The 24,806-nt window shown below is 42.1% G+C and overlaps 1 protein-coding gene across 1 annotated transcript in view; it reads right to left on the bottom strand.

Moving 5' to 3' along the window:
- Positions 1 to 24,806, bottom strand: part of COL28A1 (collagen type XXVIII alpha 1 chain) — a 167,618-nt gene that overhangs the window by 18,154 nt on the left and 124,658 nt on the right. The window contains 4 exon segments of the mRNA XM_082400425.1: positions 1,392 to 1,428; positions 7,154 to 7,189; positions 7,279 to 7,359; positions 7,912 to 7,980. Coding sequence (XP_082256551.1) covers positions 1,392 to 1,428; positions 7,154 to 7,189; positions 7,279 to 7,359; positions 7,912 to 7,980 — 223 coding nt within the window.

Below are 24,806 nucleotides of genomic sequence, written 5' to 3'. Positions count from 1 at the left end.
ATAATAAACAGCTAGCCAATTTCTAAGATTAAAAAATAAAATAGTATTTTTAAAAGATTCGGCATCCCTGCGTATGCCTTCCTGATTCCATTTCCCTCCTCCATAAGAGATAACCACCATCCTAAATTTGCCCTTTATCATCCGACCATTTGTATTTAATCGGAATCTGAATGCTAATATTTCAGTCTTCAACCATATCCTTATGTGAAAATGAATACTTGCTCATTGGCGTGGCCAATGGGTAAAGTAATGGGATGAAACTTTTTAATCGTGGGGGAAAGATTCAGGTCTTTAACTGGACTCAAGAGTAGCGGCCCCTAGCTACTCTGGTTTATGTCCCCAGTCACGCCCTTAGTGACCACTAAGGTGGCTCCCATCTTATCAAGGAGGCCAGCAGTCCATCCATACTGTGAAACTGTTTCAGGGAAATGATCTCAGAACACTGGTCAGTAAACAACTTCTATTTAGGGTTTATCATTCAAAGCAGTTGCCAGAGTTCCTTGGCAATAAAAATTATCAGGGTTCCACTGGTGTATTCATATCCTCATGTTGGCCAACAGCCCTGCCACGATAAATCATCAGGAAACTGACTGCTATTTTACAGTGCTTCTAGAACTCAGAAGCAATGTCTAAATCGGCCTGTCACCATAGAGAGTCCCAGGCTGCTTCTTAAGGTCCGGAAGTCTTTTGGGGGACAAGTCAGTTCTGGGGTTCTCTGTATGGAAAGATAATGATATTCCTGCCTCTGTCTGATTTGAACACAGAAGTTACCTTCATTATCCATTAATTGCTTGCCTCTTGGCTAGTCTTTTTGCTTGACTTCCTTGTTCTGGTAACTCTGTTTTAAGTCTATTTCGCCATAGAAGCATTTAGATAGAGTTGTGACACAAGATGACCTCTGGACCCTGTCCTTTTGCCTCTGAAGTGGTAGGCACTCTAGACGTAGGGCTCAAAACTCAATTTAGAAAGACTTTTTGCTTCAGGAAAAACACAGACATTATTGTCACCAGCTAGGCTGGATTCAAACACCACTTAGGGCCCTGTAGTCCTGCTTCCTTTGTTGTTCTTTCCTTCTCAGGCTCAGGTAAATGTCACTGAATACAAATGAGCTCTGTGCTAACAAAAGGCCTGGCTGCCCACAGACCCGGTGCCTGTATCTTCACGCTTCTTAACTACCCTGCGAAAGTGACTTTCTTTTCTTAAATCAGGATTCCCACATCCCCTCACACTGCTTCCTTTCAGTTTCCCACTGAAACTGAAAATGAGCTTGAAACTTTCCCACGAGCTCTACAGTATACATATTCTGGGTGAGCACATTATCTTGACAACACAGAACATAGTGGGGTTGGTACTTTAAAGTGATGGGTTTTTTCTTGGTCGTCAAATCTTACCACATGTTTCAAAAATAAGCTTAATGATTTCTTCTTTCTGGAGGAAAAGAGGAAAATGTATTAATTGTGTGACCATATTTTTTCCTATAGTCATGAAAGGTATGTCTTATTATAATCAGCATTGGGCTATTTGACTTAATCCTTCCACTGCAAATAAAATACATAGCACAGGGGCTTCCCTGGTGGCACAGTTGTTAAGAATCCGCCTGCCAATGCAGGGGACACGGGTTCAAGCCCTGGTCCGGGAAGATCCCACATGCTGTGGAGCAGCTAAGCCCGTGCTCCGCAACTACTAAGCCTGTGCTCTAGAGCCCACGAGCCACAACTACTGAGCCCGTGAGCCACAACTACTGAAGCCCGCATGCCTAGAGCTCATGCTCTGCAACAAGAGAAGCCACTGCAATGAGAAGCCCACGCACCACAATGAAGAGTAGCCCCCGCTTGCCACAACTAGAGAAAGCCCGTGCGCAGCAACGAAGACCCAGCACAGCCAAAAATAAATGAATTAAATAAATAAAAAATACATAGCACAGAGGTTAAAAGTTGGCTATAATATATCAGAATTGAAATGTGTTTGAGCTGTGAAATGTAATAACTCAGACTTGGAGTTCAAATTGCAGCTCCAGTATTTATCAGCTATGTGACCTTGGGCATGAAGTGACCTAACAGTGTCTGTGTCTCAGGGGTGTGGTGGGATTAAATGAGGTAACTCACACACAGGGTCTGGCGCCACAAAAGATGTACTACCTACAGTCGGCCCCCCATAGCCATGGGTTCTGCATCCGTGATACGGACGGCTGACTGTACTGTGCCATTTTATATGCGGGACTTGAGCATCCACGGATTTTGGTACCTACTGGGTTGGGCGTGGTGGGCGTGTCTGGGAACCAATCCCCTGCAGATTCTGAGGACAATAATGGTGTGGGCAATGCATGCTTTCAGTTACATGGTTTAACCCACATGTGCTGACAAACCAGGACGAGCACCAGGGCCAAAAGAGATCTCATCCAATGCTGTATTTCCTCCTTTTTTTCTGTACCAATCCCCAAATTTGCAAGTCTTCTCTCCAGTTTCCTAATACTCTCACTTGGGCTCTTCCATGAAACCTCCCTGGGTTCCTGGATGCTCCTTCCAGGCCCCGCTGCTCACCAGCTCCATCAGAAGGGCCTGAGATGAGCTGGGTACTAGGAATCAATCTGCCAACATCCTGCCCTGCATGGCATGTTTACAAATGCCATGGGATGAGACTGGAGAAGTCAGGATTCTACATCTGCCAAAGACATGAAGCTGACAGGGATGATTAACTTAACAGATGAGAGAAGCAGAAGCCCAGAAAATCTCAACTGGAAAGAGCAGTGGACCTGTTCTAAGAAGATACAATGTAACAGCTGCAAAAGTAAAGTTTTAAAGGAGAAAACCTATAATGACAGAAGTGAGGTGAAGGTGACATAGACGGTAACATGGCTTAACAGAAGCATGTACAGAGAATATTCAGGGCATTTTAATTTAATTTTTTTTTCTGTAAATTGAGTAAAAGCCAATGATTACAAGTGGCTATACAAAAGGAATTCCCAATGTGAGATTTTAAAAATTATAGGAAATGAAGGAGTCAACAGTTATCTTTTTTTTTTTTTAGGCTTTGTCATGCTTTTCCACATTTAGAGAGACATTTAATAAATCTGAAACTAGAGTATGTCTGGAAAGGGGAAATGTCTATTAATATATTTATCTTGTTATCTAGGAAGGGGAAATGTTATGTATTTAATATACTTGTGTTTAATTTTTTACAAGTGGAGAAAATACTTTACACTAAGTTTTATGATTATAGTTTTTCACTTAACATTATGTAGTAATTAATTTCCCATATTATTAAGTATTCTGAAAAACTTGATTACTGAAGTCAGATGCATGGCCATTTTAAGGTTCTTGATGCAGACTGCCTTACAATCCTCCAGAAAAGTTGTAGTAACTGATGCCTGTAACAGCAGTATATAAGAAAACCCGTTTTGTTTTAGAGACACAACACTGGTTATTATTATTATTATATAATCTTTGCCACTTGATAGAGCAAAATATCTCATTGTTTTAAATTACACTTACTATTTGTGAGGCTGAATTTTATATGTATGTTTCCAAGTTGTATTCTCTTATGCACAGCCTTTGTCCTTTGTCCGTTTTTTTCTATTAGAATGTTTGTCTTTTCTTGACTTGTAAGAGCAATTTATATATCAAGGTTGCATTTTAATTCTTTTCACTGTGCTTTTATGGCATAACCAGGTCTAATATGCTTTAAGTAGTCATATATATATATGTGTGTGTGTGTGTGTGTGTGTGTGTGTATATATATATATATATATATATATATATATATCTTTTCCTTGTATTCTTTGCTTTTAAGTCACTGGAATAGTTTCACCCTTTCCATTAAAATTGCTGAATGACCACATTGGCTACTCAGTGCCAATGATGAAGGCATCAAGTTTATACCCCTCAAAGGACTCATGTTTACATGAGTCTAGTAAGAAGTAGGCAAATAAATAAATACTTTTATAAGTACTATTCTATTGACTTGGAGCTAAAGAACCACGCTGGTCTGCCGGGAATACCAGGGGTGGGAGAGTGGTTGTGGGCCCGTGGTCCAGGGAGGTTAGGCAGACTCTGACCAGGGTGGGGTGGGGAGAGGAGGAGGAAGAGCTTTCCAGGCAGGGGATGGAACACACAAAGTTCAGTGCACTGGAGTACTTGATTAAACTTGTGACTCAGGGAATGTGACTGAAAGAATGACAGGAAATGTGAAAGACAGATGGACTTTAGAAAGCCTTTGTGTCATGCTAAGGAGTGTGGACGTATCCTGAGCACTGAGAAGAGACATGGTCCGTAGCAGAGAAGAAAGGTGATTGTGGCAGCCAGTGGAGGGGTCTGAGGTTCCTATATAGTTCAGGCAAAGAAGATAACACTAGAAAGCCGTGGTGGTATTGATGGATGGGAAGGAATGACCTGGAGGGACATTTCAAAAGGAGATGAAGGGGGTTGGTGAGTAATTGGAAGGAAGGATGAGGGAAAGGAATCTAGGAGGCAAATGATAACGGTGCCGCTCTTTGAGATAGAGAGGGAGGGAACAGGGGCAGGTTGAAGCTAATGAAGATCACTGGTTCAGCTTGATTCTGGCTGGGTTTGAGGCACCTGTGGGACACCCAGCTGGTGATGTCCAGTAGGCAGTAGGATGTGAGGTCTGGCGCTCAGGAGAGGGGTTCAAGCTGGAGGCAGATTTAAGAAATGCCAGTGTACAGTTGGCTGTTGAAACAGGGATGGCAGACGAGATTGCGTGGAGCAGAGCTTCTCTGCCTTTTTTAACCCCTCCCTACCCCCTTTTGTCAAACATATCCTTTTCTATATTTATAATATAAAAATATTTTTTCATTCTCCATACAACTTTAATATTAAATTAGCCTTTTTGAACTGTACATCCCCCTGACTTTGATAGCTGTCCCTCCCTGAGGGTTTGAAGACTGGGAAGAAAAGACTGAGGGCAGACACTGGGAAACACTGACATTTAAGGGATACACGGAGAAACAGTCTGTTTGAAGCAATTTGGTGTGAATGATTAAAAACTTGAACTCCATCAATGGTATTTGCCTCTTAAAAGAGGACTTTGTTATTCTGGACTGAATCTGCCACTGAGAGCGTTTGGGAATATATTTGATCAGGGAGAGAATGGGGGTGGGGAGAGGAAAGATGCCTTCCAAGAACAGCCTTCATGGGGGAGCAGCCGGGATTTGGCATCAGACAAGCCAACTTTGGCTCTAAGGGCTCTGTTACTTGTTATTGAGGTGTCTTGGGGCGTATCGTTCAAGCTTTCTGCGTGACTTGGCGTGCCTTCATCTGGAGGGAAGACACTACTACCTACCTCATGGGCTGTCATGCAGATTCATGTGGGTTCTGGGCAAGAGGGTGCTGCGGCTTATAGCCCGTCCCCTTCTCCCTGCACCCTCTCCCCACCGGCCCTGTGCTGTACCGGGCCTTAGCCAGCACTTATGAGGTGAATGCAAACTCTGTCAAATCCCCCCAGATGCCTGCCCCTTGGCCACCTCGCGCATACAGGCCAGTGCTGTCAGCTTCCAAACTTGGGGCCATTTGGGGCAATTCTGAGATCCTGTGTATCCAGAGCGCAGTACAGAGGGGGGCGTGCGCTCAGGGTGGTCGCTCCTCACCTGGGGGAAGGGGTGTAACTGGAGAAGGACTAGAAGTCCAGGGGTCCAGAGTGGGGGCCGTGCTTTACATGGGCCCCCCAGGCACCCTGCAGTACTGGGTCAGGGCGGTATTGATATGAAGGAGCCTGTCGCATATTAGAATCTCATTTAATGCTGACCTTGGCTTTCTAAATGCTACAAAAAGGGAAGAGTGAAGGAAAAGAGAATTTGCATCAAACCATACCTGATTTTGTCTGCTCTGGACCCACATATCACTTCTATCACAGCATTTATCAAACCATAGGTGAACATCCTTTGCTTGTCTTTCTCTCCCGTTAGGCTGTGAGCTCCTTGAGTCCAGAGACATAGTCTCTTACTCTCAACTATTCCCCCAGTGCCTGTCTCAGACCCTGACCCAGGGTAGGTGCCCAATAAACGTTGGTGAAGTGAATGAACAACTGCATGGATGAAGGAAACCAGTTGCCCTCTCCATGTTGGGACAGGAGGGAGGGTATAAACCTATGGGAAACATTCCTCTGGGCATTTTACATACACCCTCCTCTGCTACTTTTAGGGAGAAATTGCTGCATATATAGCTACTTCATCTTCCGTAGGCATCTGGGGAGGGTCTGACTTCTGGTGGGGAACAACAAAGAGAAAAAGGCAGATGGGCCCTAAAACCATGCACAGTTCTGTTTGTCACATGTCCAGCTCTCGCCTTCATCACCTGAACTCCCACCCCTGGGTTTTCCTGGTACTATACATAAGGTCAACATCCCCAGACCATGACCCACCAAAGAATCAAAAAGGGAAAAAGCCTACTTAGTGCTCTGTGGTGACCTAAATGGGAAGAAAATCCAAAAAAGAGGGGATATATGTATACATATGGCTGATTCACTTCGCTGTACAGTAGAAACTAACACAACATTGTAAGACAACTATACCCCAATTTAAAAAAAAGGAGGGGGGGGAAGAGACGGTCCCTATTTCTCCTCAACTCCAGGAGATGTAGTGTCTCAAAGTTAGAAAGAAAGAAGTAGATTTTGCTATAGAAATTCTAGAACTTTCCCATCCTGTGGGACTTTCAGGTGTCAGCTTTTTGTTTGTAGTGGTGCAAACAAAAGAGAACAAAAGAGAGAAGAACAGGGAAAGTTTGTACATCATCACAAATATTTGTTGAATAAGTGAATCAGTACATAAAAGTAATCCCGATTTTGTGATTGCTGTTCTCCTCAGAGCACTTCTTAAAGGAACTAGTTCAGGAAAAAAAGAGCCCCTGTGCTGACATGTGAAGGCTCATGTACAATAAAAAGTCCCTTGCTCATTTGGCTTCTTTTAAACAGTTCACCTCCTTGTTAACCTTTCTACCAGGGGGTGGGCAATTATATCTCTACCACAAGGCTGGATAAGGGCGCTGGGTGTGATGTCTCCCTCACATTCGGGTTCAATTACCTCCTGCATCTATGTCAGCACTAATTCTGTGTCAAAAGAAGTCACTTCTAAAGCTAAAACACAAATGCAATCATTTTGTGAGCACAAACCCCTCAATTACCTTCCAGGATTGATACTCACTGTCAGTCCTCCGTCTCCTCTTGGTCCTTGTAACCCCTACTTAGTGGAAGAAGAGTAAGAGTCAATGTAGGTTGGAAGCAGTTACTGTGTACAATTACCATAAGATGTTAAAAATCACTTCCTGCCTGTTTTCCTTGGGGTCCGGGATCTCCAATTTCCCCTTTATCCCCTTTCTTTCCCACATTGCCCCGTTCTCCATGGTCTCCCTTTATAATACAATGAAAAGATAAGCTTAGAATGTGAATATTAATGCCAAATAAGAAGAACCCTAAAGTTTTATTTCTTTGCAACTGTGGTACCTCTTGAAGACCTGTGGTTCTTGTTGATATGAATATACTATATGAAAAAAATGGGGGGCATTTTATTTACATTCCCCCAGGAACCATAATCTAATTCATGATCAACTCGGGACCTCAAGGTGAGGAGACCATGAGATGCCATCCGATTAGCTCACTGTCTTTAGGAACTTCAACTGTTATACAGGTTAACACCTGAGTTATCTGGTGTCTTCTTCATGGTACGTTGTAAGGATTTATTCCTTATCAGCTGGCTTTTGAGTTTGAAGAAAATGAGATTTCATAAAGTGAACATGTTTGTAGTTAGGAAAAGAAATGCATAAGGATTCACTCTGAAATGGAGTTTTTCCTCTGAGCTTTGTAAGGAGAAGAGTGTCAAGTGCATGAGAGCTCTTCCAGGGTTCAAGTTAAACTATTGAGATCCTAAACCTAAGCATTTCTCTTAGGTCCTGAAATACTTACCTTCCTGCCAGGGAGGCCATGGCCTGTCATGCCCTTTGGCCCTGGGAAGCCTTGAGGTCCTTGCTCCCCCTCCACTCAATATGTGGAAGGGATGCTTCTGTTAATTTCCCAAGGTATTTCTCAGAATATACTTTCGGTCTGATATACATTTGCACTTTCAAAACTGCGTTATAGCATTATCTAAATTTGGGGGGAAATACACATATACGTCAGATGGGCTCAATACTTTGCTAGTAAAAATTTAACTACTTATCTGGGGTAGAAGTGAGGGAGTTGGTTTATAGCATTTGTCTGTTTCTGTAGTGTAAATACTTCTGCCTTTGCCAATTTCAAACTGTGAACTTGACATCAACTGGTTCACAAGTAACAAGCAGCTGTTACTGATATTTCAGTCGTGATATTACTGGTAATTTTTATAATCTTTACATTTTCTATATTTTTGATATGTTGAAAGCATGTATTATCTTAATAATGGAGTACAAGGGGATTTAACAGCATCTCTCCCCAGTTAATGCCAAGGAGTGTTTATATAATTCACCGTACACTGTTTGCTCCATACCTGATCATTTGTAGCAACGTAAATCCATTTATCTAAATTCAATACCTCCTAAATTTGGAAAATAAAAATCTTTTCCTTTCAGTACTTGTTTTTAACTTTCCCCATCATATCTTAACATTATCTGCTGTTCCTGTACCCCCATCTTCAAAACCACACAGGTTTAAAAGGTTTTCATGATGTCGAACATGAAACAGGAATAATCACTAACAAGTATACAAAAGTCATAGCACTGATGATGCTTAGATCAGCAACCCCTACTTTAAATATAAATTTATTTATTTATTTATTTTGGCTGTGTTGGGTCTTCGTTTCTGTGCGAGGGCTCTCTCTAGTTGTGGCAAGTGGGGGCCACTCTTCATCGCCGTGCGCGGGCCCCTCACCATCGCGGCCTCTCCTGTTGCGGAGCACAGGCTACAGATGCGCAGGCTCAGTGACTGTGGCTCACGGGCCCAGCCGCTCCGCGGCATGTGGGATCTTCCCAGACCAGGGCTCGAACCCATGTCCCCTGCATTGGCAGGCAGACTCTCAACCACTGCGCCACCAGGGAAGCCCTCAACCCCTACTTTAGATCATTATTAGCAATGAGTCTGTGGCGAAGGTTTGAAGGACCATGGGCTCCCGGGATTTGATTTGCTTACCTTTAGCATCTTTCTCAAAGGTATCCTGACCGTGCCCACTAGAATCACTGGTATGCTCAATAAAAACCTCAGACCAACTTAATGAGAATCAAAGATGGAGGTAAGGGTATAATATGCATTTTGCCATAGGCTTGCGAAGGCTCGAGAGCCAAGGCTCCAGAAGGCAGGATGGGCTTTAGAAGGTCGCTCCTGAAAGGGGCCACAGAGGGTTGCTTGGAGACCATTGTAACTTCAAATATCAGCATTCCTGAGCCCCTTGTCGTAGCTCATTGGCTTTCAAGCTTTTTAAAAACAGAACCCTTTCTTTTTAAAAGTGTTATAGTGAAATATTTCAGGCACAAAATTTTATATGGAAAAAGACAAACACTGATATAACACCATATTAAAAAATTAAATAGTACAGATACCATTGAAATCCCCAATGTACCTAATCCCCTTCCCTGAAGGAGAGAGGAAACCTCTCTCTGAAACTGATATGCAACACTCTTATCTACGTTTTTATGCTTTAACTACACATGTGTATATTCTAAAACAATGCACAATATTTTTTTTATATTTAAACTTCAAATGATACATTTATGCATCTAATTTGTATTTTAAATCTCAACACTATCTATTTGAAATTTATCTGTGTACATATATGTAGTTCTAGTTTGTTAATGTTCTCTGCTCTACAGCATTCCATTAAATAACTAGACTACATTATCCTAGTGATGGGCATTTAGATTGTTTCCAGTGTTTCCCTATTACAAATAATGCTTCAGCAAATAGTCTTGCATATATCTTTGCACACATCCCTAGGAGAGAACTCTTTCATTGAAACAAATCTTATACAGTAGAGTACCAAATAAAATGAATGTAAGTGGAGATTCTCTTGTTGGTAAATGAAGTGCTCAGTTCTTCCTGCGTCCATCCCTATCCCCTAGCCGAGCTGGCTTGGCTAAACTCAGAAGCCCTTTTCATCTCTGTCATGTAGTATTTCTAAATGGACAGCAGGTAGGGGGGTATAGTTTTGCCTCCTCATTTCAACTCTAGAGGTCTCATAGCAAGTTCTTTACTGTGGTCAGATTGCAGAGAACTCATTTACTGAATGTCTTTTTCACCCTGTTAACACTTGAGCCAAACACAACGGTCTAGCATAGAGGGCTCGTAGTGAGTATTTATGCAGTGATGTGCACAGATGTCTCAGGTCTATCCAAGGAGACTCTCCCCTGAAGAAGGAGTGCCCCTTAGGTGCTTAGTTGGTTAGAGGAGACAGGCCGGGATCATTGGTCTGCTTTATTCACTTTATAGAATAGTCCCCAGGAAACCTGGAGCCCCAGAAACTTGGATAGGGATTAGCGCCAGTTAAGTAAGCCCCAAACAGTAAAGCAACACTCTGATTCCAAGCTGGAGATTCAAGCAGGACAAAGTAGAGGAGAAAAATCTGTTTCTAAAGATTACACTGCCAACACAGGCGTAATGAAGAGGAATAGGTGGGAATATATGGATAACACAGCCCAACCTCATTACACTTACTGGAAAACATGCTCTACCAAGAGTGATCTGCAGCCTCATCTTGAATATGAAAGATAGAAGGGTCTGTCTACATACAGACTAGCCTGTCATACAGATTAGGTGGCCAGCCCACAGAGTGAGATGAAGGACATTGGGAAGATTCCTGCCTGAGATGCTGCCATTCTCTGTTCTCATTAAAAAGAAAATTAAAAACAAAAATTACAAGGAAGATATCCTCTGAAGAAAGATGTATCAGTAAATGACACTTCGGCATAAATTAGCTATCTCAGATTTTTTGTGGAGGGGAATAAGGACATCTTCATTCAACCAGGTCCCTGGTTGAAAGGTGGTTTTGGGTTGTCAAGGCTATGCTTGAGAGCACGGGTACCTGAGTTGCGGGGTCAGGAGGGTTCCTAGCCAGGTGTAGGGGAGATTAAAGGTTCTTGGGAGAAATCTGTAGCTGGCTTTGTTCCAACCCCAAAGGACAGAATAGTGTGGAAAACAAAGGGGCTGGGACTATGGCGTGATGGTGAATTATCACTGGGGATTATATATTTAGAAAAAGTGGGTTCAGAAAGAACTTGATACCTTTCTGACAATTATTCAGAATAATTATTTATTTTACAACCTTTTAGATTCCCACAGCAGCTAATCTAGAGCATGTTCAATAAATGTTTATGACTGACTAGCTGCTTTTGAGAAATGACGCAATTTTCTTGCGAAGTTAAAAGCTACTGTGGCTTCATTGCCATGCCCTGCGGGGGGAAAGCCTCAGAATAGCCAATTATCATGTTAGAATCAGCTCCATGTTCAGGAATTTATTCTGCATTACTTCATAATATAGACTTTTATATATAATTGTTAACATTGTACTTATTCCAGGCAGCTGGGTTTCCCTATAATAAAGGCTTTTTTTTTTCTTTTTAATCACCAGTTTCCCTTCAAAATACTTGAAGGCTTCTTAAACGTTCAGAGTCGCCTATCTGGCTGAAAGCCTTTAGCAAGTAAGTCCATGCCTTGGCTTGGCAGAGGTGAATACTATCCAATCAGATTTTTTTTCCTTACAAGTCTCAGGAAAATGATAGGCAGTGATTTCAGGATGGGTCAGAAGCCACTGCACAAAAGAACCTGTCTATCTGAAGATATATAATTAAGTCCACATTTCAAACCCAGCTTCTTAACCACTATATCTCAGTCTTAGATCTTTTCTGCTAAAGTTGTGATCATTTTAATTTTGCAGATGATTACTTATTCTCTGGGAGAGAGAGTTCTAAGGATAATGCACAACTACCTGAATATTTTAATAGATGTGTGTGGCGTGCATATTACCGGTATGTCAGGAAACAACAGTGTTTCTTTCCAAATGTTTTCTGAGTAAGGTGCTATAAGGAAAAAAATCCAATTCATAGATGAGCCAAAAAATATAAAATGGATGTCTGGCTTCTTCTTAGGATGTAGAAAACTAGGCTGCTTTTATTCTTAAAACCTCACCAAAGTTGCTGACTCATCTATGAAACCGCAACTTTCCTTGAATCTACCATAGAGCTGTGGTTGCAGCGCCACCAGCTTACACAAAATCTAAGGAAACACAGGCTCCTCCAAGGAGAGACGGGACGTGGGCGCTTACCTGCTGGAGATGACAGATGAAGCTAATAAGAAGAATTCAGCTAAAATTCTTAACAAATTGCTGAGTGTGGGCTAGTTGGAGAAGACAAAACTCCTGGGAGCTCCAGGCACAAGGCAAATTCATACCCACCCACCCAGTCTCTTCTGGGACCTCACCAGTGCTCAAGAGAGAGACTGGGGACAGGGCAAGTCCCAGAGTTTCCCTAGTGGGGCAGACCTAGGGGAGGGAGGAAGCAGCCCCCCAGGGGAAGGCCCGAAGCCCCCATGGGACAAAAATCAAAACAGCTAGGGGAAGTGAAGCAAGCCTTTAGGGCACAGATGATGACCCATGGCAGCTGAGGGAAGGAAACAGACTAAAGCCTGCAGGAATGAATCCTGGGGCCCGGACCTTTGGACACTAAAGGTCCTCTCTCTATGGCCCTCAGAGCAGAGTCTTTTTTTTTTTAATTTTAATTTTTTTTAAATTAATTAATTAATTAATTTATGGCTGCGTTGGGTCTTCGTTTCTGTTGCGGCAAGTGGGGCCACTCTTCATCGCGGTGCGCGGGCCTCTCATTATCGCGGCCTCTCTTGTTGCGGAGCACAGGCTCCAGACGCGCAGGCTCAGTAATTGTGGCTCACGGGCCTAGTTGCTCCGCGGCATGTGGGATCTTCCCAGACCAGGGCTCGAAGCCGTGTCCCCTGCATTGGCAGGCAGATTCTCAACCACTGCGCCACCAGGGAAGCCCAGAGTCTTTTTTAATAACCCAAGAACTGTCAGCCATGTATGGCAAGGGTTTTCAAAACAGCTCCCATGGAAATTTCCATGAGCTGGACCAAGATGCTACTAACATTAATATTGATGACTACATTCATTTCCTATTGCCCCTATAATGAATGACCACAAATTGAGTGGCTTAAAACAACATAAATTTGTTCTCAGACAGTTCTGGAAGTTAGAAGTCCAGATCAGTTTCACTAGGCTAAAGTCAAGGTGTTGGTAAGGCTGGTTTCCCCTGGACACTGTGAGGGGAGCAGCTGTTTCCCCTGATTTCCTCAGCTTCCAGGGGTCACCTGTGTTCTTTAGCTGGTGGTCTCTTCCTCCATCTTCCTTCCCTTCATCACCTCTGATTCCATCATCACATCGCCTCTTCCACAGTCTCTTCTCCCTCTGTCTCCCCCTTATAAGGACACGCATGATTAAATGTAGGGCCTACAAATAATCCAGGATAATCTTCCCATCTCAAAATACCTAACTTAATCACATCTGCAACCTTCCTTCTGCCATGTAAGGTAATATTCACAAATTCTAAGGATTAGGGCGTGAACATTTTTAGGGGCCATTATTCAGCTTACCACAGTGACTTTTTCCATATTCGTGCAAAAAGAAAGTTAATTATTATAATTTTTTTTTGTAATTTACCTTAATGTACTTCAGTTTAAACAGTACCATGAATGTGTGTATGTGCAAGTTAATTTACACTCTAGGGGTGCTGAGTTAACACTTGAAATACTGTAATCAGTAGTCTACACTTCAAAGACAGGTGACTCGACTCTTGCTATCTGAATTTGCTCCACAAGGATGATAGAAACAGTTTATCCCTGGGGGAAAAAAAGGGGTGATCAAGACGTGTGGTAGCTGGAAGTGTTGTACAGGCCCTTTCCTCTTTCGTAAATTGGGTATAATAGCCAGGTGGGCCCACACCCCCATGAATGCTTCTGGTAGAGTACCCTAAATTCTAGAACTTGTTCAGAACAGGTGTCTCTTACCCACATCCCATAATGAAGAATCCTGTCACCTGATCTGATTAAGAGGTTAGTCGGTCCCATCATAAGAACATTGTTGTCGTTGCCTCAGAGTGACCATTTTAGGCAAAGTACTTGTTAAAGTACTTAAAGAGACAGAATGGAATTTGGACCCAGTTTTCAGTACATGTTTTTGTGCCTACTTGTTAATAAGTAGCTGAACATAGGGTAGAATTCTGTCTGAAACTTGCTTTAATTGAAGCATGGCAACTAACAGGAAGTTTGTCTAGTAGAAGACAGGTCACTCCTGCTGACTTCTAATCTTCAGAGACTACCGAAAGTCACTGAGAAGAATCTGACAAATTGTGAATGTCCATACTGGCCTAGTTCAGCTCACAACAGTCATAGCCAAATGTGCTCAATTGGGCCGTATTTTCCCCTAGTCATTTTTCTTAAACTTTTAGTCCCTATTTCCATTTTTCTGTTTATAACTACCAGCAGATGATAAAGTAATTGAACAAGTAGCAACATGAATATTTGCAAATAATTTCAGCAAAAGCCAAGCCACTTCACGGGACTCTTTGTTTCATGGACACGTGTGCTCGCTGTTCGGATTTTCTATCCCACTCACAGAATCTAGTCCCGTTTTCCAGTAATAAAATGGTTCTTAGCATAAAATCTAGGATTAAATACATTGATAGGTCACAGTGCAAAGAGCATCATAGCTTCGAGGGGTTTTATCAGCTGGATTCAGTTGCATAAATTGACTTATCCTGCCCTCCTGCCTAAATAGCCTTCTGTAAAACCTGCCAAACTTCATGCATATCTTGCATGGCATTTGAATACACTTGACCACAAATGATAAATACAAAATGACAAGGTCGGCTTTATGGCAGTTCCTCGGCTAGAGAGAGGGGACTCCGGGTGCTCCCTTTGCTGGCCATCTGCATGGTGCAACCTTCTAGTTTCCCGCCTGAGTTTCTCGTGGTTTGTTTGTGTCATTGTCGGTTTGTGTTTTAGAACTCCAGTGTCTCTCATGGTGCTCTCTGTGCCCTCAAGGTAGATGTTTGCCTTTGACCCTTATTCCTGTCCACATCCATGGTGACTCTCTGGGGATAACCCCCAATTCTCTAATCCCCAGTCTTACCCCGGTCTCTAAGCTCCAGGCGTAACATTATATCTGCTCTCTAGACCTTTCCTCCTTCTGGCCATTTCGGAACCAAAACTATCAAATACAGAAACTCTCCTTCGCCACATCTGCCTTTCTTCCTGGCTTTCCCTCTTTCACTCACCTCACAGTCTTCCAGGCTTGGGATTCTCTTTGTGTTCTGACCTTATCTGTGCTCCCGGAACACGTTCATCCCATCTGTGGGCAAGTCCCAGCCCACCAAACACATCCGAGGAGTCTTCCCTGACTCGCCCTCCCCCCGAGTCAAGAGTAATTCCCCCAGATCTACCCACTCCTCTCCTGTAGCCTGTCTCAGAACAGGTTTGGATGCTCGCATCCTTTCTGCCCTGCTTATCTTAAACTCCCCAAACTGAAGCACATCATCTTATTTATCTTCCCACCCTCTGAGGTACGAATTCCAGGGCCCTGCATATCGCCCTGAGCTAGAGACAGTGGATGTGGAGGCGGGCCATCTCTTTGGTAGAAGTTGCCTAGAGACCATGCATCCTAATCTCTGTCTTGTTGAGCCTCACAAACCCCCATGGGTACCTCGGTAAATTTCCTGATGAGCATTTGGGATCCATGTGGAAAAGAGATAACAAAATAGAGATGCATGGAAAAGTGCCAGCGGAGATTTCCTGATGTGGGTCAACCAAAGGAGGTACTGGGTTGGCCAAAAAGTTCACTCAGGCTTTCTGTAAGATGGTACCGAAAACCCGATCGAACTTTTGGGCCAACCCATTATTTATAAGCAGGTCGACTTTATTAGTATCTCCTGTGGCACTAGCCCGGGAGACAGTTGAACAAAGCAGGTGAGGAGTTGGCCACGAGTCAGAAAACCACAGTGACGCATTGAAGAAGGCTTCTGCTGACTGCACAGGCCGCTTCAGCCGGGCTGCGAGGCTGCAGGCACGGTGGGAATGCTGGCCTGTGCGGCCACAGCTGCTACCACAGCTGCAGGACAGGGAGCCTCCTGCTTCCCGGCCTCCTGGCCCAGTGTTCAAGTTTGCTGAATGAAAGGATTCCAGGAAATGGTATATGCTTTCAAATTACTCTTCTCTTTTCCATATATCCCTTCATTAACACACAAGAAGTGACCCAGAAGCAGCAGTGTGCTGATTTAATACTGAGATAGGCTGAATAATGGCCACCAAAGCTATGCAGGGCCTAATACCTGAAACCTGTGAATGTTATCTTACTTAGGGGAGAAAAGGTTTTGGCAGACGTGATTAAGTTAAGGATCTTGGGTGGGGAGATTATCTTGAACTATCTGGGTGGGTCCTAAGTGCAGTCGCAAATAGTCTTACAAAAGAGAGGCAGAGAGAGACTTAGCTGGCAGAAGAGAAGAAGGTCTGGTGATTGAAACAGCAAAACAGAGGCGGAGAGAGATGTAAACCACTGGCTTTGAAGATAGAGGAAGGGGCCATAAACCAAGGAATACAAAGAATGTGGCTCTAGACTCTGGTAAAGCCAAGGAAATAGAATCCACCCCCCACCCCCAGTTTCTGGACTCCCTGTCAATGCCTTGACTGTAGCCCCATAAGATTTAGTTTAGACTTCTGAGCTCCAGCACTGAAAAAGAATAAATTGGTATTGTATTAAATCACTGATTTTGTAGTAGTTTGTTACAGCAGCCATAGGAAACTATCACAGATGTGAATGTTATGGTTCCTCCCACCTTTAGCAGATCAGATCACAACACAGAGCATTTTGCATTAAATTACCAAGAAATAATTTGGCTCAGAAATCATTTGTATTTCAAGTTGTCAGAAGGTGAAAATTCAAACATTAAAATGAGGAGGCTGTGAGCTGTGCCCAGGGTGGCTTTGGATTTTGCAGGCAAAGACAGTTCTCTGAGAAGTGATGCTCTTCTAGGGCTTTTCTCCCTCCAGGAGAGAAAGCAATGCTGAAAAATATTTCACACCAAAAGGAAGTCAATGTACGACTTTGCCTTTGCAGCATAGTTGGAAATTGGCAGAAGGCTACGAGTCACTAAGGATGATGGTTCAGATTCAACAAGTCCATCCCTTCTAAACTTGCCCTGGCTCAGATGCACATCACCTGTGGACTAAACTGTTACAATAGCTTCTTAATCCGTGTCTTTACTTCTGCTCCTATGCCTTTATACCAGAGATTCTCAACTGTGAGGCAGAAGGAGGAGATGCTACAGGAGACCCAAAGGATGCAAGGGGAGGAGTATATTTCCAACTACACAATCCACCTCCTACCCTCACACCACTACCTAAAAAGGGAACAGTGAGAATAGTTGCTGATGGAGTGTTCTGGACATGTGAACGGTATGGAGGCAAAAGAATGAGAAGCATTGTTCCAAACTAAATAACAAGTATACTAAAATATTCAACAGGCTGTGTCACACCTGTTCTTAAAACTCTTCCAGGTTATACACCCAAGAGAAATGAAAACATAAAAATGTGCCCACGGATGTTCATAACAGAATTATTTACGATAGCCAAAAAGTGGAAACAACACAAATGTTCATCAGAGGACAAATGGATAAACAAAATGTGGTATATCCGTACAATGCAGTGTTATTTGGCCATAAAAAGGAAGTTCTGATACAACATGGATGACCCTTGAAAACATTATGCTAAATGAAAGAAGCCAGGCACAAAAGACCACATGTTATGTGATTCCATCTATGTGAAATGTCTATAATAGGCAAATCCATGGAGACAGAAAGTAGATTAGTGGTCGCCTGGGACTAGAGGTTTAGTGGGAAGGGAATGGAGAGTGACGACTATGAGGTGCGGGCTTTCTTTGGCGGATGGTGATAACGTCCTAAAATCAGGTTGCATTGCTAGTTGCACAATTCTGTGAAAATCCTAAAAATCATTGAATTGTATACTTGAAACAAGTGACTTGCATGGCATGTGAATTATATCACCATAAAAGTGAGCTTTTAAAATAAACAAACCCTTCCAGGCCTTTCTATCATCAGAGCAGTGGTTCTCAAAGTTTGGTGTACATCAGAAATATCTGTGGAGCTGGTTAACACAAGGACTACTGGGATCTACCCTCAGAGTTACCACTTCATTAGGTCTAGGTGGGGCCCAAGAACTTGCACGTCTAACAGGTTCCTGGTTGATGCTGGTAGAGGTGGTTAGCAGCTGTGCTTTGAGAATCACTGATTGATAGACTCCAACTGAAGTTCTTCGGCTTAGCCGTGAAGGTTCTTCACAGTCTGGCTTCCCCTGTTTTGTAGCCTATTTCTCTGCAGGCTTTATCTCATCTTAACCTTAACTCATATAGATCTATTTCTGGTTCCCCCATACTTTTTGGCCATATACTGGGTGTCATTTTACCCCTAGTGTCTAGCCCAGTGCCTGGCACAAAGCAGATATTCAGTTAATGTTTCTGGACCATTGATTGGGCCCAGATCACCCCAGCACCCTAACATCTCACACAAACAGGTAACTACTTCCTCCTAAAAGCTGGTGCTACTGCCTCTCCAAATCCCCTGGGATTGGGACCATAAAGAAAAAGGAATGGAAAAGCCAAACAGTCTTCATGAGGCATAAACCTAGAAATTCCAAATTTATCAAAATATATAAGCCATGCTTCCTTGAACAGACAGCCAAAGGGAAGATGCTAGTTAGATTTACCTAACTTCACTATGCACAGCCTTCAGAAACATCAAGAGGAAATGTAGGGTGAGAGTCTTTTCTGTTAAGTGAACAGAGGAGTACAGCAGGCAGCTTTATACATAAGCAGAAGGGAGCAGTTCCAGCTGTCACAATGAATGTCTCTTAACTGTCACACTTTTAGGTGTGAAGCCTGGTAAAAAAAAAAAAAATGATCTTTATATCATTACCATATGATTCTGGGGAAAGGGAAATGCGTTTAGACTATGCATTACATGTTTAATTATATCGAAAAGAATATACCAATGTGACATTAAGCCAGGCCTTCCCTTAGGCCTAAGTTATTTCCCATCAGTAGGTTTGGTGAGACCCATTAACTTGTGTGGTGCACCCAAAAAAAAGACTCAGGGGTGGATTACACCCACACTTCATCCCATGATCTCCAGCCACACCGCTGACCTCCAACCCACTGAAAGCAGAGTGCCTGCTATGCCAGTACCCTTCCACATCAGGCCCCTGGCCTCCCTGACACTTAAATTGCTGCCCCTCCCACCGAGGAATTCTGGAGGTATGGTTGACACTGGCACTGAAAAGCCATTACGGACATAGATTGCTTTTAAATGCTGGTAGTTGAGATGTGTGTTACAGGACACATGCCTCTATATTGTTTTCCTAGTTCTATTGCCTATCAGGATGATAGCTACTGAAAGACAGTAGCATTCTATAAGCTGGTTATTCTTTACCAGGAATAAAAAGCACAGAAAGGACTAACAGCTAATTGCCCTCTTAGAGTATTTCTTTCACCAGAGGATTCACAATACTAGCTCATCTCTGTGTCTCTTTCTGGATATCCTATGGGGATTAAAGGAGTAATATTTATAAAGTCCTATGAATTCTTTAAACAAGAGTATTATAGGTTTATTTCACTTAGCATAATGTCCTCCAGGTTGATCCTCGTTGTCACATATGGCAGAATTTCCTTCTTTTGTGAGGGCGGTGAATAGGAATCTATTAGATGTTTATACCACATCTTCTTAATTCATTCATCCCTCAATGGGTATTTAGGTTGTTTCCATATCTTGGCTATTGTGAGTAGTGCTGCAGTGAACATAGGAGGGCTAAGTGAAAGAAGCCAGTCACAGAAGAAATAATACTGCGTGATTGTACTTATATGAGATAACTAAAATAGTCAAACTCACAGAAGCAGAGTAGAATGGTAGTTGCCAGGGGCTCAGGGGAGGGGAAATGAGGAGACAACGGGTATAAAGTCTCAGTTATGCAAGATGAATAAGTCCTAGAGATCTGTCGTAAACATAATGGCTAGAGCTAACAATACTGTGTTATACACTTAAAAGTTTGAGTAGATCTCATGTTAAGTGTACTCACAATAAAAAAAATTAAAAACTGAAATAGCTGAAAATAATGATTTGTTTTAAAAAATGGAAATGATAAATATATCCAAGTCTGTTTTTTAAGAAAATAAAGAAAATTACGTTAATTTTAAAAAGTTGAAAAAATAAAAGTACAATGGAGGCTTATGGTTAATACTTCCTATAGGCTGTCCTCAACCCCATTCATTTATATGCCCTGTTTTCCTTTCTCATTGCTTTCAACTTAGCATGGTAGTAACTATTCCTGACAATTCAGATGCAAGTTTCAGAGGGGCAGAACTACTCATATATGGAAATTTTTCTCTTGATTTTTCCCTGTAAAACTCTTCTAGACTGTCTTCGTAAGCTGCTTAATGACAACCTAAGAGTTGTCCTTGCTATACCACGGAACACACAGATGTGGGTGGCATATCTGAGGCCAAGAAACAAAATGAAATATTGTGAAAACAAAGTCCCAGTCTCCTATAAAAACATATCTTTTAAGAAAATTCTGTTATTAACAGAGTTAACCCAGGCTTTAATTGCATCATGCTTGCTTCAAGGCTAAAGCAAGAAAACACTTGAGTTAACATTTAACAGTAAAAGAGACAAATATGGTAAAATGAAATTATATTCACAAATTTTTATAAGCCTAGACTCATGCTCACAGTGAAGTTGAAAACCACATCAAGGGATTAGCAGCAGCAGAAAAATTCACAGGTAGGCAGGTTTCAGTCCAACATAAAGAAGAAAGGTCTACCAATTATAGCTATAGAAAAAGCCTTTCAAAATATAGTGAAATGGAAATATTTAATACCAGTACAAGTATGGGAAAATAAAAGAATGTTCTCAAGGGAAACATATAAATAAATTATGTTACACCCACGTATTGGACTACTATGTAGCTGTTAAAAAATATAGTAAATCTTTATGTATTGATTTGAAGGGCCATGCTTGCTCTAGTAAGTGAGGTGCGGGAGCGGGTAGGGTGAGCGAGTTGGGGAAATTATGTATAGAATGATTTTTAAAGGTTGCTGTGCTGTATATGTGTGTGTTTTTGCAATCTAGTTGAAAATGTGGAAGCTACACCCCCAAACTGCAAACAGAGGCAAGCTTTACAGGGTAGGACTGAAGGGGAAAGAGGGAGACTTTCACAACTTTGACTGATTATGAGGTCTTTGGATTTGATACAAGGATGCATAGTTTTCATTTTAAAAGGTAACAAAGCTTTTTGAATTTGTTACAAGGTCATTGGAAAACATACAAGAAAGGAAAAATGCTTCTTCTACTCCCTAGCATGTCCAGAGTCTGGATGGCCAGATGCCCTTGAGAATGCTGTAGAACAGATTCTTGTGATGGATGGGAGGAGGATGAGAAGCCCTTCTAATTCAGAAGATCAAGGGCATGCCTCGAGCAACTACTTTCTCTTTGGCATCATGAATATTTCCTTGTTCACTAGGTTCTTCCCATCAGCATACAACATACCATAATATCTCCCACCTTTAAAAAAACTGCCTTAATCACACACTTCACTCCCTCTATCAGTCTATTTCTATGTTTCCCTTTTCAAAGGTGTTGCCTGTATGTTCTATCTTCACTTCCTTTCTCACCATTATCTCTTTTTAAAACATTTTATTTTAAAATAATTTCAAACTTACAGAAAAATTGCAATAATCATACAAATATTTCCCATATTTTTTTCGCCCAGATTCGTCAATTGTTAAGATTTTCCCCCTGTATTTTATTCTCTCTCTCTCATCTCTCTCTCTCTCTCTCTCTCTCTCTCTCTCTCTCTCTCTCTCTCTCTCTCTCTCTCTCTCTCCCTCTCTCCCTGTATGCATGAATACGTGTGTGTGTGTATGTGTTACACACACAGTTCTTGTCAAGATCACCAGTGACTTCCATGTTGTCAAATCTAATGATCACTTTTCAGCTCTCATCCAATCAGCAGCACCAAAAGTAGTTGACAATGCTCTCCTTCTTGAAACACTTCACCTGGCTTCCAGGATCCACCTCCTCTTGGTTCTCTACCTACTGGCTACTACTTCTCAGTCTCCCCTGCTGAGTCCTTTTCGTTATAAAAACCTCCTTTTGCTGAAGGGCCCAGGGCCCACTTCTCCTTTCAATGTGCATTCACTCCCCACATGTACTCATCCACTCTCAAGACATTAAATAATATCTATATACAGTTAAATCAAATGTATATCTCCTGTAATGATCTCTCCTCCAAACTCTAGATTTCTATCCCCAAATACCTACTTAAAAGCTCTGATGGAGGTTTAGCTTTTCATGTCCAGATCAAAATTTCATACTATGTGAGCTATTTTTTCCATACCTATCCATCCCCATTCTCCTATAGTCTCTCCCATCTCAGAAAGTGGCAACTCCGTCCTTTCAGTTGTTCCGGCCCAAAATCTTAGTCATCCTTGACTCCTTTAAATTACATCCCACATCCAATCCAGAATCCAATTTACCAATTCCAGCGGTGCAATCCTTTACCATTTCCACCACTAGCACCCCGGACTAAAGCAGCACCGTCTCTTACCTGCACTTTGGCAGTATCTTCCTATCCCAACTTTTAATTTGTCTTTGTACCCGCACAGTCTACTTCCCACATGCTGCCAGAACATGATTTATATCAGGTTTCTCCTCTATGCAGAGCTCTCCACTGGCTTCTCATCACACCTCATGACTCACTGTGTTCCAATCATCCTGCCCCTGATGTTCGTTGAGTATGCCAGGCATAGGTTCTTATCCCAAACCCCTAAGTAAGAATGCTTAAAATTCCTTCTACCCACTGCCTGAGCTTCTATCCCATTTTTCAACATGCAGCATGGAATGTCAAGGGCTAGGGATGCAGAGTGAAGAAGGACGAAGAGCATAGCCAAGAAGGGAGTGTTTTGACAAAAGAAGCAAAAGCAGGCGGTAAAGGGATTCTCCCAGTCGGAGAAGTGTTGCCCTGAGTCTTTTGTCCCTTTAATTCATACTTTAGAATCTACTATCAGTACAGCTGACAACTCTGGGAAACTGTTTTCCACATTGGCTGCCGTTATTAGGATTGAGTTGCAGTTCATGATTTCACCAGCAAAGTAACCAGGGTTAAACTTGAGGACATTTTGCTTCTTGTTGTCAAGGCTGTTTGCAATGCCACTATCTTATGCAATGAGAAGTGGTAAATTATAAGTACAGGTATTCTATGGCTCAGGAAAAATGGGCTCTCCTTGAGGTGTGAAATATGCTTCAGTCTCCCTAGTTCCCAGATCCATCTCCTATACAAATCTTTAACCCAATACTTTCAACACAAACACATTTCGCTACTTAGATAGCATGTGAGAGAATGTATGTAGCAGATGACTCAGACTGAAGGAAATGTGCTTTATAAAGAGGTTTATAGAATAAGACTCTGTAGACTTGTAGTTTTCACTGTGGGTGAAATAAATATCAAGTCAAAATATTAAAGAAAGTCATCTTATCCTTTATAAGATAAAAAGCCCACAGACCCAATCCACTGGTCCCTATTTTCTTCTCCACTGCATGTTTTGATCTTTTTTAAAATTACACAAAGTTTCTTTTTGGTAGATCACCATGCATAGGTGTTTTATTTAGCCTCACAGTCACTTCTGTCCCCTGCACTTAGCTCAGTGCCCAGCACATGGTAGATGCTGACTAATATTTATTGAGTGAATGCTCTGGAAATAGGCAAGATGATAAATATTGAGCAAGGCTATAGACAGGACTCATTTTTTATTAGATACCTAATATGCACCAGGCATTTTTTGGGTGCTCAGGATACCAAAATACAAAAGACACAAGACATTCACCATCTTACATAGTTCACAGTCTTGTGGTAGGATAAGAAAACAAGCACCTATGATAGAATGTGAGAAGTGCTATCATGGGGGTTATCCAGTGGACCGTGGAAACACAAAGGGAACACAGAATTAAGAAGACAGGGAGGGGGAATTCCCTAATGGTCCAGTGGCTGGGACTCCACGCTTCCACTGTAGGGGGCAAGGGTTCAATCCCTGGTCAGGGAACTAAGATCCCACAAGCTGCGTGGTGTGGACAAAAAACAAAACAAAACAAAACAAAAAAACAGGGAGGACTTCTGGAGGAAGTGCTACCTAATTGTACCTGACATAAGAGTAAGAGTGAGCCTGCTGAAGTGGGGGGTAAAAGGATCTCCCCAAGTAAAGGGAACAGTACATGCAAAAGACCTGGGGCCAGGGAACACAGCTTTCACAGAGAACTGAAAGGCTTTCGGTATGACTAGATCTTTGGGAGCTAAGGTGTTAAGAAGACTTAAGATTGGGTGCCTGGATCATACAGAGTCTTGCTAATTTCTGAAGCTGATCTCTTTGGGTATGTGTTTAAAAACACTTTAGATTTATTTTCCTGTTATATAAATAAATAAAGGTTTTAAAAATTATAAACTATCAATAGATTTTGGATAATATATTCACATCCACATATTTACCATGGATGAGGGTTTAGTTTATTAAAAAGTACATTCCAGATGTTTTCTAATGGCCAATAGAAGACAGATACCTCTTTTACTGGACTTTGGCAGGGAAGTCAGGTAACAGCAAGTGTTACTTCGGTCACATATATGTTATAAACCTCACAATTTCACCTATAATGTCTCAGCATGTAATTATCATACACTGAAGAGAGAGAGAAAGGGAGCAAAGAGATAAAGGCAAAAGCAGA

This window comes from Balaenoptera borealis (assembly GCF_965194805.1).
Source record: "Balaenoptera borealis genome assembly, chromosome: 7".
Taxonomy (NCBI): Eukaryota; Metazoa; Chordata; class Mammalia; order Artiodactyla; family Balaenopteridae; genus Balaenoptera; species Balaenoptera borealis.
Note: the sequence above shows the minus strand (reverse complement) of the source record. Positions and strands in the feature narration are given on the sequence as shown.